Below are 17876 nucleotides of genomic sequence, written 5' to 3' on the forward strand. Positions count from 1 at the left end.
CAGAAGACGTGTTCCCAACTACAAACTTGATCTTTTTAATGATTTGTCTGAAAAGGCAAAATTGTAGCCATTACTGCTACAAGCTTAACGCAAATCAATTTGAATATTAGGTCATACTTGTCAAACTGCAGATCCTTGTTGAATATGCAAAGCTTTTCTTTTGTAATTGCTTTAGAATTAAAAGTCAAAGAAGTATTTCTATTTTAACTGAATTTCACTTTTCTCCTACTCTATAAGCAATAACCCAACTGTTCAACCAAGACATGTGATGCATGAGTTAATAATAAACATAAAAACTCTCCCTTTTCCCAGATCAATACTTCAAACTACTCAGATTCATCTAAACACTCCAAAATCCTAATTCTTCAATCACTTCAATCACTACTGTGAATGAAACAGAGGGTTTTTTTAAGTCACTTGCAATCAGCCCCTCTCCAACAACAAGGTGAAATCATGGAAAATGTATTAAAACAGAAAAATCAATGACCATTTGCTATATGCTTACAGACAAGTAAGACACAGAAGATCTTCCTGATAGCCCTTAAGTCACACATTCCAACACAGGCAAAGGAATATGCAAAAGTCTCAGACAGAATGGTAAGGCATTCTACTTTCACCTGGATTGTATTTAGTCACATCAATGTGTTTGTCTGGGTAAATGAGAGTTAAAGTCAGCAATTATGTTATGTCATTGTGTCAGAAGGACAATTCTGCTTTTTAAGGAGACTCTTGCCATGCTTTTGTACAGTGTTTCTTACCCAAACTGAAATACAGTAAGACAACTGAGAAATGTGATGCAACTGAAATGAGTTCCAAGCTGCCTTCCCCTGTACTGTCCTTTGGACCAAAGCTCAAAAAGTTACAAGAAGTTAGGAGCAAATAAAATATAGTGAAAATATAGTGATACACTGAGAAGAAGTATTCTGGAATTATCAGTGTGTTTCTGTAGAATAACCAATGCTTTTATTTAAAAGGTTTTCAAGGATGTTCATGGCCCAACACACATATTACACAAATCACTTGAGAGAATGAGCTATCAAGAAGCAGGAGAAAAACCCTGTTTGGATTTTAGAAGGCAAAATCCATGGATGTGTTCCTATATTTTAATCAGCTTGATGAAAGAGAACCGCACTATCACTGACAGTCCAAATTTTAAACTACACTCAAAAAAGTCAACAAGCAGCTAGCAAGACTTCTAAGGAAAGATAATATTTTGGGGTGGTTGTCCTAAAAGAGACACGGTTTTCTCTCCCAGATCAGCCACACAGTCTCATTACGTGATCATAGAAAGGTGCCCTGATCGGCACAGACTTGCAAGGCTTTGAACAGGGGGAAGAATTCATAGTCAGGACATATGTTTAGATACAGGAGGTAGTTCAGAGAGTGCGTGAGGAAGGAGAAGCACCTTTCAAAGTATGACATGCAAGCCCACAGACGCAAGGAGATAGCTGGCATTGCCTAAATACAATGTGAATTTCAGACTCTTTTCTTCCCTTATCTTTGCACTCAACTCAAGGCACTGACAGAAACTTCACATGAACATACCAAAAAAATCCCTCTCACCCTACATGGAACAAGTACACACATGTTTCCCTCTACTTCTGTCAGTTTCTATCTGTTAACTTAAAAGACAGAAGACACTGTCTTCTGTGGTTTGGGTGAGAGTGGCTTCTCTTTCCTTTCTGACTTTGGTAAAACCTACACAAACTCCATTTATCTCTATCAGTAAAGCTGCCATGATAATACTCTTTTCCATGACTATCCACCTCCAGATTCCCAGGAAGCAGGGAGTACTAGGGATTGTCTTGTCACTGGAATAGGAACTGATGATATAATCAAAAATGTTTTCACCCATCTAACTGAATAATGCTATATTGAAGTTTATCCATTAATTTATCTTCCACCAGTTTTCTTCATACTTCCTTTCATGCTTGGTGGCATGAATAACATCTGCAAACTGTGTATTGGGCTGGTTATGCTGTAAACCATTTGGTTATTTCCTTCATTATTCAACATGCAAAGTAGAATAAAACAGGATTAGAATTACTCTTCCACAAATCCTCTCAGGGAGTTCACAAATGCTCCTTTGTCCTCTCTACTCCAGTTCCCTTCTTAGTTTTCAGTTTCATAAGCTGGTTAGATGGAGTCAGAAATAAACACAAAACGGTAAGAGCTGTCTTGGCAGCCTCCAGTGAATTCCCACCATAAGCAGTTTCACATCCCACAGCAAGCAAGCAAGAAAGCAAGCCAAGGTGTTTCGTAAGAGCAACCCACAAGTCTTAACAAACACATTTAGTAAATTAAATGAAGCTTTCACCATTTATGCTACAGCATCTTGCAAGGGTCTAAAAAACTCACCTCCAGATCCAATCAACAAAAAGCAGCTTTTCATACAAAGCTGTTGTCTCTAGGTCCTTTATAAGAAGGTGTTTAAAATATACACAAGCAGCAAAATAGAGAATTATATTTCACCGATTACTCTGATGAATTTTGCTAAAGAAGTCTGAAGTCTAGCACAAGATGAGAGGTTTTTGTACTAACCCTATTTTAAGACTCCTCTAGCACAGACCACAGATCTGTTTTGTACTAATAGTGTTCCCAAAGTCAATCATTAGAAACTGCTATCTCCTCTAGCTGTGAAAGACAGAATAAAAAGAAATAAGGCAAGAATTAAAACAACTGCTTCATACAGTGCAATCCAACTTCAATCAGAATACAGAACATCCTAAACAAAATGTTTCCAAGTGCTTTGTTTGTCCTCCTCACTTCTAAAAAACACCCTATTACTACAGTTTGGAAAGGTAACTGAGTAAAATGAACATACCCCAAATTATTCTCTTGCCCTAGATATACCAAATGAATAAAGAAAAGTAAGAATTATAGGAGTAATTAATTTTTATACAACTCCTCTGCAGACTTTGATGACTGCCAAAGAACTGTAAGTTCCCAGAGGACCTGGTGCTCCCTGACACATAGACTGGAAGCTGTTCTGCTCCATACAGTACTAAAAAGAAGACCTCAAGGCGAGCTCTGTGGCAGCCTCGGCACATGCAGTGCTTCCAGCTATGGGCAGCTCTGACACAGCCACAGCTCATACACACCTTCCTGATCCACATCTCTTTCTGGGGACTTGGTAACTGTCAGTCCCACACTCCAGCCATGCTAAAGCTCTGTAAGAACAGAAGAACTCAGCAAAGACACAAGTCTAAGAAGTAGGCAGATGATGCCCATGTAAAAGACGGGATAAACTGACATTTAAAAGTAGGAGGCATAAAACAATGTCTACAGAAGCTGCAGATGCCTGCTCTGAACCCAAATGAGATGAAAATGTCATCCCTTACATAAAGATATTTCCTACAGGACACATAGTTATGTTAGCCTATATACACATCTTTTTTCTGATTTTCTATGGAAAATTTTTCCAAATACATGGTTACATGAAAAATAGCATTTAGTGACAGTTTGACTGCTGCAATTACTGAATGGTTACTTTGTTTTTTTCCAAATTGCTTGCTGAAGAAGGGTGTGCAGACATTTAATGACAGGGTATCTGAGTGTCCATGTTGTGTTCTCAGAACACAACAGAAAAAAGAAACATAGCTTTTTGTGCTTTTCTGCCTGATGTAACTCAGGAAGTTACTTCTTACGAATACAAAAATCACTATTCATTTTGAAGAGGATTTTAAAATCTTGTTTTATAAATATCTTCCATGGAAAACCAGATATTTATCTCCTTCCCATTTCACTACTGAGACTGTTTATTAAACTACCACTATAGCCCACTCTTTGTACACAATGTTTGGATTAATTTTGCTGTGACTGAATTAAATCACAAGTGCCTCCAAATTCACAGGTAGCTGACTTACCCTTTTATTCACAAATTCCAAGATACACATTTAAATGTATAGATCAATAATGACTGAAAAAAATCTTCTCATCACACTCACCTTATTTTTTTCATGTTCAAATACACCAAGTTATTTATTTCCATATTTCAATTCTCGACATATACTTAACACTGCAGGCTTTTCCGAGCAGTCAAAATTTTCTTATTAGCCTGGGAATTATTTATCTATTTATATCTAATCTCAAGTCTTAAAATATTGTTTTAATATAAACTCAGTAATACTGATAATGATGAAGGGAGAGAATGTTTCTGGGACTTTGGACTATGGATAGATCCAAACAATGAACCTGATGTGTGAATGCACGCTTTGGAGAAGTTTGAGGGCCACTTAAGAGACAGATGACAGGAAAGACTTAAGAGTTATTTGTAACTCACTGCGACATTTCACCCTTAAAAATAAAATAAGCAATATGTATGAGGCCTTTTTGTAATTTCATATGAAATTCCATGAAATTTTCATTTCCATGAAATCATATTCTTATTGAAATATGACCTACATGGACAATTTTGTAACAAAGAACTACTCAGGTCAAACTTACTGATTAGGCAAGAACACTATTTTTGTGAGAAGTTTTGTACCTGAAGATACCAAAAATCAAGTAGCCCCTTGGTAGGTAACTTAACACTACAAAACAAAATAGAACTTTGTGCATTCTCCCTCAGGGTAGGGTTTATTTCCTAGTTTCTTTAATAATGTTCTGTTGAAATATTCAGTGCATATTTTGAATAACCTAACAAATATTTAGCTTTAGAGAGCAAACATCAAACAATTCTCACTGTTTCTCTCAATCAGCTTCCACCTATTTCAGCTCTCTAAATGCAATTCAGAAAGCCTCGAACACAAAATTTAGGCTGAACTGTTCAGTCACAGACTAGCCTTCTGCCAAAACTCTGCAGAGCAATCCTGCTGACTTCATGTTGCTATTCAGGATATTTCACAATGACTTTTCTTTTCTAATGCTACCCCAAACATCAGAGACATATTGGAAGGAGGTGAGAGACAAGATTACCATCCCAGCAGTTGATTTGCACTGACTACGTTTCTGTTCTGCTCAAATCACATTTGTTCCAGGAAATCTACTCTAAACAGAATACAGGAACACAAAATATAGAGTAGATATCTCTGAAAGGAGCACTTACCAAAGGCATGAAAGCATTACCAAAATATACATCCAAGTGTTACTATGTCATAAGCACAACTTAGAAGAAGGACATGAGATTAGCAGGAGTCTACCAAAAGATTACTTACCATGTTCTCCACAGACCCTCATCTATATAGCTTAAGAAAAAAACACTCATCTCCTTTAGCCCACAGCAAAGCATCTTCTAGGTCTCTCAGCAAGGCAGCAAGTTGGTTTTTTTTAATTTATTTTTTAAATTTTCTCTCTTTTTCTTTTTAAGTACAAATTCACCCACATCATCAGACACAGATTGGTGATACTAGTAAAAGAATATAGTAACGGAGTTGTTGCAGGTTACACATACCTCGATTGAGTTACACATACCTCCATCTGGCTGTAAAATAAATAAATGAATAAATGAAGGGCTGAGATTTCCCCCTTCCACAGGGACACAGGCACATGCGACTCTCTCCAGATGCTGCTCCCCAAGAAGCACATGAAAATGCATCTCTCAGAAAGCACCACTATGACAGGATCCACTGCAAATGCACCTTCTGCTCTTGGCATTGCTTCCCTGTCACCTTAATGGAACGGTGTAGTACTGTCTAAACTACCTCTTACATACAGCTTGGACTCTTATCAATAAAACTTGAATCTAAACTTGAGAATAAATTTCATTTCTTATCTTCTTCCTACCTACACTGACTTGAGAAATATTTTACTCCAGGAATTGCCTCAGGGGGTTTTGCTGCAGCAGGCAAAGAAATGGTATTTATCCTAAGAAGAAAACAGAAGTAGAAGTGTTTGATCCAAAATCCTACACTATCTACATCTACCTCTTCCCTTACTTACCCGATGAATAATCAAACTATTAAATGTGGTGGCATTTAATGTAGCTGTTTTGACTGTTCCTGGTTCAGCAGAATTCAGTCTCAGCTCATACAACCCACAACAATTCTGGAAGGTGTAAAACCAACTCTGCTTACCTTTCATCCCAAACTTAGAATGTCTTCCAAACTTCAGAATAATGAGGGTTATTACTAAGCCCGTGCACACCAGTGCTGCAATTCCCACCACAACGTACACCTAAAAAAAGAGAGGACACAAACAGACCTGTTTGCTTTGGTTTTGTGTCTTCAAAGACATCTAGCATACATTCATATTAATCCAGTTATGAAAAGAGATTAATTTCAACTGGGAAGCATTTGCACTGAGATCAAGAGTACAGAAAACAGACACTTGTTGAGGTTTCTTCTATTCTGCAGAGAACACAGATTCAGACACTTATGAGAACTTTTTAACATCTTACACATTCAAGGCAGGTGGAGGGAGTGTACATCCCCCTTGTCCCTTCCAGCAGAGTGGCTTGTTACAAGAAAACACATAAGAGCAGCATAGAAGAAAGAATTTACTGTGGGGATGTTTGAATACTCATATAAATTACCCCGAGTGACTCTGAAGGCTCCACCACTGGAAAGACCAAAACCAGAGAGAGACACAACCATAAAGAACCATACTGGCTCTGCTTTAATCATGAAAGCTTGGACCAGACGACTTCCACAGGTCCCACATTTACCACCTTGGCAGTTCAATGACTCTGCTATCAGATGAGACAAGACTGTCTGGGATCCTCCCAATCTTTAGCACATTGTCACAGTCACAGTCACAGTCTGATCTCTGGCTCATGAACACACACTCTCCTCTGCTTGCTGCTTTACAGAGTCACTGATGGAGGGAGGCTGCAATGTCAATCAGGCTGATAGCCCACTATCAGTTTCCAGCATTTCAGTTCAGGACAGCATGAGAGGCAAGGCAGCAAATTAGGAAGGCTATCGGCACAGCCACTTGTACTAAAATCTATAAAAAGCCATTTAATCAAAAACTTATATGAAATCATGTCTTAAAACATGCAGTTAGATTTTGAAAATTCGTTGCAGCATATCACCTCTCTAACATGGAGGTGATTCCAGGATGTAAATTCAACCAACAACCTTCAAATAATCTTGGAGGTCTTTGTTTTGTGAATGAAGATTTGCTCTCCTTGACTAAAAATTAGATGCAAATCCTTAGGCTAAAAAAATGAAAGTTTTGTTTTTCAGAAAAGCAAGGCACAAACCAGCAGTTTTACTTGAACTAAAAAGTGATTCACTCATTTAAAACAAAATGAGGGAAGGACAAGAGAGGGGAGCACTGATTTTATTTTTCTTCCTTTTTTTTTCTGGAGTTTTGATCGCAAAACAGTAATAGCTACCATTTTCTTATAGGCCAGAGTCTTATTATAGTGTCTGCAATTTTGTAAGTTGTATAGCCAAATAGTCCACAAATATCACATATTAGGAAACAATGCATATACTTACAGTGATGCTATCTTCATTCTCTTTGTTGGAAACATCCGTTGAAGTGATTTGATTACTGTTATTTGTGGCATCTCCAAGATCATTAGGTGTGGTTTCATACTCTTAAGAAAGGAAAAAGTGGTGCTTTTATAACTTCATAACTTTGATGGGGAAATGGTTTTCTATATTATTTCTGCTCTGTAACATTGCAAGGCCACTATCAGCTTTAGGAATTTAAGCTCTTTGCACACAACTCATAATTGCTAAAGAAGCCAAAATGTTTTAGGAGGAATCACTGTGGCATGTAAGTGAACAAATGTGATGAGACCGACAAATATAAAAAAAACCCAAGCAATCTACATCATAATGTGTATTTCTACTGGAAACACTAGAGTTAAGTGAGAACTTCATCCACAGAGCTATTTTTATGTGCTTCTGACTTCCCATTAAAAATGAAAGACTGCCCTCTACACTGAACTTCACCAGCCTTGTATTCAGTCAAATATAGGACAGTCTTAGAAAATAGCTTGAGCACTTTTGTTTTGCTGAAAAGAGCTTGGCAGATGGGTTTCAAGCTATCTTACCAATATAAAATGTGAAATTGATGTTTTAATTTGTTTAACAAATAATTTTAAAAATATATGTTATATGCACCAAGGTTACAGTTTAACATTGCTATCATACTGATAAACCTTTAAAAATTAAAGTGCCTGAGATGGTATGAAGATATTTGATTGATTAATCAAAATAATTACACTGACGTGGCTGCAGGGACAAAACCAGAACTATTCCATGCAAAGACTGATCATGACTCAATTATTTATAATAACTTCAAAATAAAACACAGATATTCAAAATAAAACACAGAGTCCATGATCTCCTGAAAAAAATTATTCAAATGAGAGAAAAACAGTAAAATGTTATATATATGAAGTTAAGATAAACATGCATTAAAATATAATTTTAAAATGCATTTATTTAATTATTACATCTGGGAACACACACAGCACTTTCATTTCATGACTGTAATGTATGCAGATGAAAGAAACAAAGGGCAATAACTGCACCTATTATAAAATACACCTTCAGCATCGTAATTTAAATTTGCAATTAAATAGGTATTTCTTTACATGTTTTGATTAAAATCAGTGCCATAAGCCTGCAGATGAAATCTTAAATGTGAATTTGAAAAAGCTCTTGCTAACTACAGCGGTACGAGCATTTCTGAGCATGGAGCTCCAGCTGAGCAGTAACAGGGAGGGCTTGCACCTAAGCACTATTCTCCTTTAGCTCCCAAGGCCAATTTGGAGAGCTCAGCTGGCAGTGTTAGTAAGAACTTGCACTGGGCTTTTGATCTTCAGGCATGCAAGGACACATTTGCTTTCTGCAAAGCACTTGCAGGCTGAAGATTTTTTTTTTTGGTACAGGAAGCTGTCAGCTACCTCTGGCACCAGTGCTACAGTCAGCACAGTCAGGATGTCTAAACAACTCATATAGTCTATTTTGGCTCTAAACTTTGCATGCCAAAGGACAGGACTCTTCCAAGACAAAATAGGTATTAAATACTCAGAGCTTTCAAGAGAAAAAAAAATAAACTTCCTGATCTTTTACCATTTGAATTCTTCAACTTTGCACTGCATCTCTGCGTGTGTAGCTTACCATGCAGCAAGGTTAGAGCACCAGCAACAGGAGAATGAACGGCATTCCTTGCTCATCCAGGTAGCACAATAGCTGCCTGAATGGCTCACCTGCACAAGCAGCCTGGATTTTCAGACAAGGCTCTGTGCTGACCATCTGTCACTGTGAGTGCATCCTTTGCTAGACAAGAGGAGGAGACTTCTAATTCATTATATGCAGGCAAAGCCTGCTTTATAACAGGTACTTCAGCCTAAAAAATTTGGGTTTCCTTTACAATTAGCAGGGAAAATTTTCACAATGATGGTTTTGGCTAACCATCTATTTATTAGTGTTTTATTAGACTAACATATAAAACAAATATTTAGAGCCTTTGCTGCTCTGACTTTGTAAAACAAACTTTGAAGAAGGAAATGTTTTGCTCCCAATTTCACTTGTAAATAACAGCTGATGCTATTTGTAGTTCTGTTTATGCTCAAGCCTGTTCTAAACTACTGGAAATCACACCCTGGAGGGCTAATGAGAACCACAGGTCTGGTCTATGAATCCTCTGGGTGCCCTTCTATATTAAAATGGGCAAGAGCTAAGGTAGTCTATATTGGTATACTGGAGGTATGCTGACATTGCTTGCTGTCTAACTGTGAATCATTTGCATTTGAGGTATTGCCATATCTTCAAAGCTTCTTGCAATGGGTAAATCCGGCAAGGGAAATACACGTGACAGCTATCCAGCACAAGCCAGACGATTTGAGTTGAACAAATTCCTGTTCATTTCACTATGAAATCCTGACACAGACACTGAGCACTCCTACAGACAGGATAACGCCTTTTGACTCATGCTAGCTAAGTCTCATATTGCTCTAGGGCCAGCTTCTCTGGTGCTCTGTACCTCATGCAGCCACCAGTGACTAATAACAGCTGTGGTGATTTGTAGCTGAGGCTGGCCAGTATTTTACAGCCATGTCACAAACAAGGTGCATGGCAGCTGGGATAGACACAACAGCACAGTCACATCAGCACCAGGGGGTCACTCTTGCACAGTAGTTCTGGGGTTTGGCAGGTATGGGGCAGGTTGTCTCTCTCATGCTCACAACCACATTAAAAGAGGCATCATGGCATAAAAATAAGAACTCAGAGCCAAAGGAGCTGGCTTTGCACTCAATGTCCTGCTCAGACCCACGTGAGTCAGTTAATTTCTCTCAGTTAATTTCCAGACCATGTCAGGACAGCATTCTCTCTTCGTCTTTTCCAAGAGGTGCTGCAGAGGTGAACTAGAGGCACAAGGGACTGCTCCATGCTTGCAGCAAGCAGTGCCCCATGCAGGCAGGACTCCCCTTGGCAAACTCAATGTCATGCAGCCTGATGTCACCTTATCAGATCTTCTGATCTCTGTTGTGTGTTCAAAATACTTAACAAAAACATTTGGAAATCGCCTCACATCACAAGGACAGCAGTTCCAAACAGCAGAAAGAGCAGCCAGAAATAAAGACGAAGGCAGCCATCACCAGGACTAGGTCTTGCAGGCTGTGATCTGCTAGCAAAACTCAAAGTACCCACACCTCAGCAAATACCCACCCAAGTCAGTGAAAGCACAGCACTCACATGGCTAAAGTCATACACAGGCATCAGTGCCTTGATAAAAAGCTCAGAATCAAAATCTTCATGCATACGCCTTACATAATACAACACATAAGAAATTGTGCAAACCATCACCACTTTCCCACCCCCAACCCTCCCTTCTCAAAAAAAAAAAAACAGATTTTGGAAAGAGAGGGAGGGAAAGCTATCCTTTGGAGTTTCTAAGCATTTGAAGTCAAATTGATGCTTCAATTGCACATTTGCTGAAGTTTAATGACGTGGAATGGAATCAAAGCAATAACATTTAGATCAGCTTTAGGTAACCTGAGTCATGGGCTATTTCATCCAAATAAAAAGTACTCCAAACAGGATCCAGCTTCAAGCTGTTTGTGTAAGATGAACTTTTCTACTCACCAGAAGTATACCAGAAATATTTTTGAAAACCAGACAGTTGCTTTTCATTCTGCAGCTTCTATTTCAGTGCATAATGGCTTTCACTTGGTACATTTTGCCTAACTAAAAAACTAATGTGAACACTGTGTCATCAAAATCTCCTGGCACACACTCAGCTACCACTGAATTGATGGTCTGCTTATGCAAGAGAGATTAAGGGAAGGTACAAATGAGCAGACAGAGCAAAATAAATTGCCTACAGGAAAACTTACTTGCGCCAACTTCATTTCTAAGTGGGATTTAGGGGTACATTTTTGGAGGCAAAATACGTATGGAATCATCCCTGAAAAAATAAATTAAGTTGTATAAAGAGAAATCACAAACTCTCTTTCCTCCAAGAAATGCCTCCAAAAGGTTCACAAAATCTCATGTCTGTGAACTACATCACACAGCTGTCATCCTACAGGATCAACTGCACCCATTTGTAGCAGTGGATTTATGCTTCTCCTAATGTGAATCAAAAGCAGCATAGTAAGTAAAACATCATATTGTCATCACATATGTTAAATATAAGGCTGGAGAACCAAAACCGCAAAGTACCTTTTAGAGCTGTATTATTCTATGTGACATTTAAATTTAACTGAGCCTAACATTTGAACTTTTAATGTTTCAGTTCCTTCATTTCTATTATTAAAAGAAAAGAAAATCAAATATATACCATAAACGTCTGGATCCAAAATTGGGCCATTACCTGTACATGGAAAAGAGGAAAAAAAAGAAAGAAAGAAAAGCTTTGTAAATAAATTGCAAATGCTAGAAGAATAAAAATTTCTTTACAAGTAGTTTTAAGAGCTGACTTTATTTGCCATAGAGATCATACGTATCTACATAAATGCAAATCAACATCAGTAACTGCAGTCTGTTAGTTACATTTACAACCATCTTAGAGTATTCAAAAGGTTAACATTTTGCTTCATGTCATGTGTGCACACAGCACTAACTCTGGCAGGGGAAAGCGTTATTTCACAATGGGCAAAATCCTACTTCTACTTTCCACTATTAATACATGTGTGTGTGTGTGTGTGTATATATATATATATATATACACACACACATATACATATATATATATATATATATATATGTGTGTGTGTATATATATGGAATGAGTGCAACAATAACTATTCCTGTTGAAAAATCAAAGGTAAAATTTTCTCTGAATTCAAGTGGAAGCAGATTTCACAGAGGTTTAACAATCACTGATTATTGCCTGATAAAAAAATTATGCTTTTGTATCATTGTGTGAGCAAACCACCTTGAACTGTGAGCTGGCAAGTTAAAGGCTACAGGTAGAAATGGCCTAAGCAGCACCATTTGATTCACTCTGTAAAAGGATGCTCCAAGAAGCCAGCTGCACAGCTGATACACAGACAGAACTCTTACTGAAAGAGTCAGATGTCTCAGAAACCAGACTTTACACAAGCAAATGGATACCTGTCTAGTTTACAGTTCTCTAAATTTTGCTAGCTCCTGTTTGCAGTTTTTTCTCATTACTTATTGCCTGTGTGTAAGGTTTAGCACATAAATGAGTGAAATGCACAGAACAGCCACAGAAATCAGTGAACTGTTATTCATGTTTTGCAAAACACCTGTGTTGTGTTTGAACATACCCATTCATTCTGATCTATAATGCACCTCTAGCATAGATTATGTGGTAGGCTTATAGCTATCTAGTCCACATTTTTTCTCTCTACTTTTACAGGCTTGGAAATAAAATTAACAAATAATTTAAATCTCTAAAGTTGATTACAACTTCAATAAACACAATTCTGTTTATACTACCATACAGTAAATCCAGCATTGCACAGACATAATGCTACAGTGAAGTAAGAGCAGAACACCATTGTTAAAAGCACAAGAACCTGCTGAAAATACAAGTTGCAACCTATTTGCAGAATGGAAGCAGAAAATTAGGCTTATTTTTAAATGCATTTGAAGATATTCCAGTATCTGGGGGTATATGTCAATGGATCCCATGAAAACTGTCATGTCAATTGGCAGAAATAAATAACCAGTGAAGAAAGCCTGACTATCTATCCTCAAGTAATCTGATCAGAGATTTTTGTCCACAAAAGTTCATGGATTCAGTTTTCCAAGTGTAGAACATCCAGCTGCAGAAAAACAGTATTTCTAACTCACCTTCCGTAATCTGAAGCGGAAAAAAACCCCAAGCAAGCAAAAAACTCCCAGTCCTTTATTTATGAGTTAAATGTCAAAATTTTGTTTCTATTCACTGGAATTGGGACAAACTAAGAAGGTTAGTATAACCCTTAACTCCTCACAGACATATAAAATAAGAAGTCATCAATTCCATTCTATTATTTTTTATATGACTAAACATTTCAAATAAAACTACAAAAATCAAGATGGTGGACAACCCTTAAATTTCGGGTATTACTTTTTCTATTTAGCACATAGAAACAAACCAATTTAATCATCAGTTGAAGTTACTTTAACAATAAACTTCACCACAGTCCTTTTGAACATTTACAGACAATTATTTTCAAGAGCAAGTACAGAATGACACCTTTGTTTTGGCCCCCATTAGAAGAGGTTGTTGAGTAAATGAACTATCAAAAGCCTTGTCCTATTCACTCATCTTTACAAACTACATCAACTACACTTGGATTGTTTGCTTCTTTCCTTATAAATTTGGCATTTCCAAAATAAAGCAGCAGCAAGAGACTCAATCAAAAAACATACTTCTGCAAAAAACATGTTATGCTGCACAAGCAATATGCTACTTCCAAGGCATATTTAGCATATTCTTTTACTTTGACAAGATATATGTGACTTGGACTCATCCAGCTGAATTTTAATGTAGAGAGTTAGCTGATGAATAAACTTAATTTAAAAATATCTATTATTGGTAAAAATGTCTCCCACATTCACTAGCCATTTTGGATAAAGTTCTATGAGAACAGCCTCCAGAATAAACCATGACCCTTTCGTGCTTACTGTTCACAGCAGTTAGTCTCAAATAATCGTCACTCTCAGCAAGAATTGGAAACCAAGATCTTTTGCAGACTAAAGATAGTTAAAAACTCAGCTAGTAAAACATGAAATTCATTCTTCCACGTCTTCACATTTAAAATAAATTCTTAATTTACAGCATTAACTTGGGTATCATTAGCACAACCAAAATCCGACTATGGTGCATGGTTTCCTCTCTTTCATGCCGGCAACCTCAGACCAATGAAACAGTCCTTCAAGAAGCATGCTGAAAGTTAGGATCATCTTAGCACAAATTACATCAACATCATGTTTGATCCAACTCTGAAAGTGGACTATTACACTATTGAGGTAAAACATGCTTCAGACATATACATTTACTTTGGGTAGGCAAGTGGATTATAGGTGAGGGGATTTTAAAATTTTCTTATTTCTTTTTTTTTTCCTTTTCATCTTCTGAGCATTTGTTCAAGTGATGCAATAACCAGAGAATCAGTTTAAAGCTCAGTGACTGGTATTTAATTCAGTCATGAAGATATGAAAATGAACATAATGCCAGGGTGTGGGCCTTAATCTTTATGCTTCAGTGTACAATATGTGGGCCAAAAGAAGAAACTACACAGTAATGACAGCACCGAAAGAGCCTTTTAAGGATCTGAAAAAGCCTGACAGTGCTTTAAATAGAAATAGTATAGAACAAAAATGTAATATGATGCATTTGCTTTTGTGCGAGCTTCAGTGGAGGAGACAACAATGTTGTGATGTTTTCTGAAGCTCAGTTCCATGATTCTTGCAGTAGAAAACTAAAAACAGTATTGAGGAGGCTAAGTAGCTAAGCCATTTCCCCTGTTGTTAATTTTTAAGACTGGTTTGTTGCCATCCACTATGCATGAACTAATTTCTGATGCAGTTACATCCTGTCTATACATAGTCCCATTTCCTCTATACTCTTCTTGTGAAGCTTACTCCACCACAGATCTTGGGAAATTCTTAAAGAATACAGCACAGTTTATATTGGTTGACTTACATTCTATACAAATATAAAAGGGATGGAACAAATAAATCATGTTTTCTTTCTAAATTAGAGGATAGCTACAGTTCTATTTACTGTGGATAGGAGCATAAATGAAAAACAGGATAGGAAAAGGATTTGGATCAAAGACCAAAATAAATTACAAAATCACCCAGTGTATTAGAGGTAGCTGATGCTCAGTTAGGGAATGAAGCCAGGTTTATATTAAATAATCAGGGTATAAGAGAACTTCCACTGTACACAGAACATCCATGAAGTGAACTGTTTTGCAGAAAAATGAAAATGCAGTATTAGGGGACAGCAGTAGCTGAAACCATGGCATGTTTCTGAAATGAGTCTTTTTAAGAAAGAACTTCAGGGAAAAAAGAGGAGAGGAGCAGTGAGCACAGCAGGACTAAATAAAGCCTGGCTTTATCAGCTCTTCATCTTCTTCTAAGGATGGGAAAGTAAAAGACTTACAATCTCTCTCCCCATTTCAGCAAACTGAGCTGAAAGGGTGAAAATGAAATACGGACCATATTTTTGTGGTCTGTGGCCTGAGATGTAGGAAGAGAATTTAAATATTCACTATTTTTTCTTTTCCATCAAATAACATTACAGAGCACTGCCGTTTTACAAAAGAATAAAGGCAACTATTTATATCACATGGTCAAAAAGCCAAAGATACACACAGTCATATTTTGAGGTATGACTGTGCAATTATCTGCACAAGATACCACTTCTATTCCTACTCCAAATGTGCAAGGTCCACTCAGAGTTTTCTTACACATGCTCCAATATGCTTGCACATACAGTGACTGTATTACAGCCACTTCATGTATGGCTCTGAAGATGTGAGAAAATATCAAACCACAGTGAACATCAATCACTTACAGAGGTCCCTGCAATTCAGTGAGCTAGTCCACCTTGAGCCTGCCCACATAGTATTTAGAAAGGGTGAGGGGGAATCTTTAGAGCAACTGAAGTTGCAACCACCTTGAATGCTGATACCCCTAGCAAGGTAGGTGCCCAGCTGACACCTAGACAAATGGCAATTGGACAGCAAATATGCCTGTTAAGATCTGAGACCGTATCCATCCTCCTCCTGGGCTACTTGTTTTTTCTCCAGTTCCCTCTAGTCCCAAAACAACATATTATCATGAACTCACATGAGTTCATGATAATATGTTCAATTATCTGTACGATCAATTTTGCAGCAAGGCACTAGATACCACACAAGCATTCTCCACATCCTTGAACACACTACCTAGTTCCATTCATATGCAGTACAGCAAGCTAAAGAGAGGCTGAATTGGCACTCAGTGCTTTTCAGGATAAGAATTGACACTTGGGAAAACTTCAGAAACAGCAACTTTCCCTTAGCCTTGGCTGGCAGGGAGGATGGTTACTCAAAGGGAAATTTACAGAGCACTGGTGTAACTTCCCTTCAGAAGCAATAAACAAGAAGAAAATGCTCAAGAAATACATTATTTTACAAGTAATATTGAAGACATTCATTCAGAGAAAAAAAGTTCTATAAAAAACTTCCTCCAAAACAATTAAAATGGCCAAAAGCACTATTTCACCACTTTCAACAATTTGCAATTGCTAGCATTAAATTTTAAAAAAAAAACTACACTCACCATCTCCAGGCACTGACATGAAATGAGCATCAACCCGTTTTTCATCCTCTCCATAATCGTTCTTTGCCAGTAAGGTATAAGCACCATTATTCAGGTGTGTAGGATTGTCCAGCTGAAGGCAGCCATGGTATTCACTTTGATTGATAACATGTATTTTAGTACAGATGTATTCAGACTCATTCAGCACAGCTCCTTCGTAGAACCACTGCAATGTGGGCTTAGGGTTCCCTTTCACAGTGAATGGAATACACCAGTGGTGGTCCGGAGTCGGAGACTCAATGAATGTGATATTTGGTGCAACTATATTGGAAAAAAGAGTGAAGAACATCAGAATATTCTGAATGTGTCCTTCCTCCCTTCCCTCCCTCCTTCCCAAGTTCTCCTGGAAGTACTTTTCATCCATTAGTGCAAAAGTATGTTACTAGATGGAATGGAACCTATTGGAAGGATACTCACACAGGAACATACCTGCTCTGTCTAGAGCATTATGCTGAACTGAACTGAAGCTGCTCTTTAGAAAGAAATAAAACAAACTTCTTCCAAAGACTGAAAATGTGTTAAATCACTTAAAATGTGTAAGGTGTGGGACCTTCAGTTACAGGATCACTTAGAAGGAGGAGAGAGAAAAAATTTTAGTTTTACTCTGCTCAAAAGACAGTGCACAAGTGTGCTGAAGGAAGAAGGCAGTATTGAGCAGTATTCAAAGTAATTAAAATTGGCCAAAAGCAAGTACTACTGGAAAGACACTTAGCTAAGAATCCAGATTTACAGATTATTTTCTTAACAGAATCAAAGACAAAACAGATTACTTAATTCTCTGGATTATTCTGTCATGGAAAAAAAATTCTTTACTATACATATTCCTTGTTCAAACCTGCTATATGCCTCAAGTTTACAGACCTCTTCGGTCTCCCTCAAGAGATTATTCCAACACTTTGCCCATTATTTTCCTTTATAATTATTCTTAACTTAATCCAATTTCTTCTAGTTATACTCCCTTTTATCAGCCATAACAGTGCCAAGCTCAGAATCTCATTTACACTCTTTAAACATTTCTAGTTTATGTTCATTCCCATAGTTATTAGATATCCAATTTCAACCTACAAACCTACGTCTACAGTGTTTTTTTCTAGCTTACTCTGTCATAAGCACATGCTGAGCAAAATTTGCCATCTACAGAATGTTCCATTCCCATCTTAGATTAAACAGAGGGTTGCAACTTGTGAAAACATGCCGTAT

At 37.4% G+C, this 17876-nt stretch overlaps 1 protein-coding gene across 6 annotated transcripts in view; it reads right to left on the minus strand.

Moving 5' to 3' along the window:
• NTRK2 (neurotrophic receptor tyrosine kinase 2) overlaps positions 1 to 17876 on the minus strand; it is a 194530-nt gene that overhangs the window by 132288 nt on the left and 44366 nt on the right. For all 6 annotated transcript variants that reach the window (XM_059873527.1, XM_059873521.1, XM_059873524.1 and 3 more), the window contains exons 8-11: positions 16638 to 16937; positions 11689 to 11721; positions 7386 to 7486; positions 6015 to 6114 (exon numbers count right to left, since the gene is read on the minus strand). In XM_059873527.1, coding sequence (XP_059729510.1) covers positions 6015 to 6114; positions 7386 to 7486; positions 11689 to 11721; positions 16638 to 16937 — 534 coding nt within the window. The remainder of the gene's footprint in view (positions 1 to 6014; positions 6115 to 7385; positions 7487 to 11688; positions 11722 to 16637; positions 16938 to 17876) is intronic.

The sequence above is a fragment of the Haemorhous mexicanus genome, chromosome Z (assembly GCF_027477595.1).
Source record: "Haemorhous mexicanus isolate bHaeMex1 chromosome Z, bHaeMex1.pri, whole genome shotgun sequence".
NCBI classification, from domain to species: Eukaryota; Metazoa; Chordata; class Aves; order Passeriformes; family Fringillidae; genus Haemorhous; species Haemorhous mexicanus.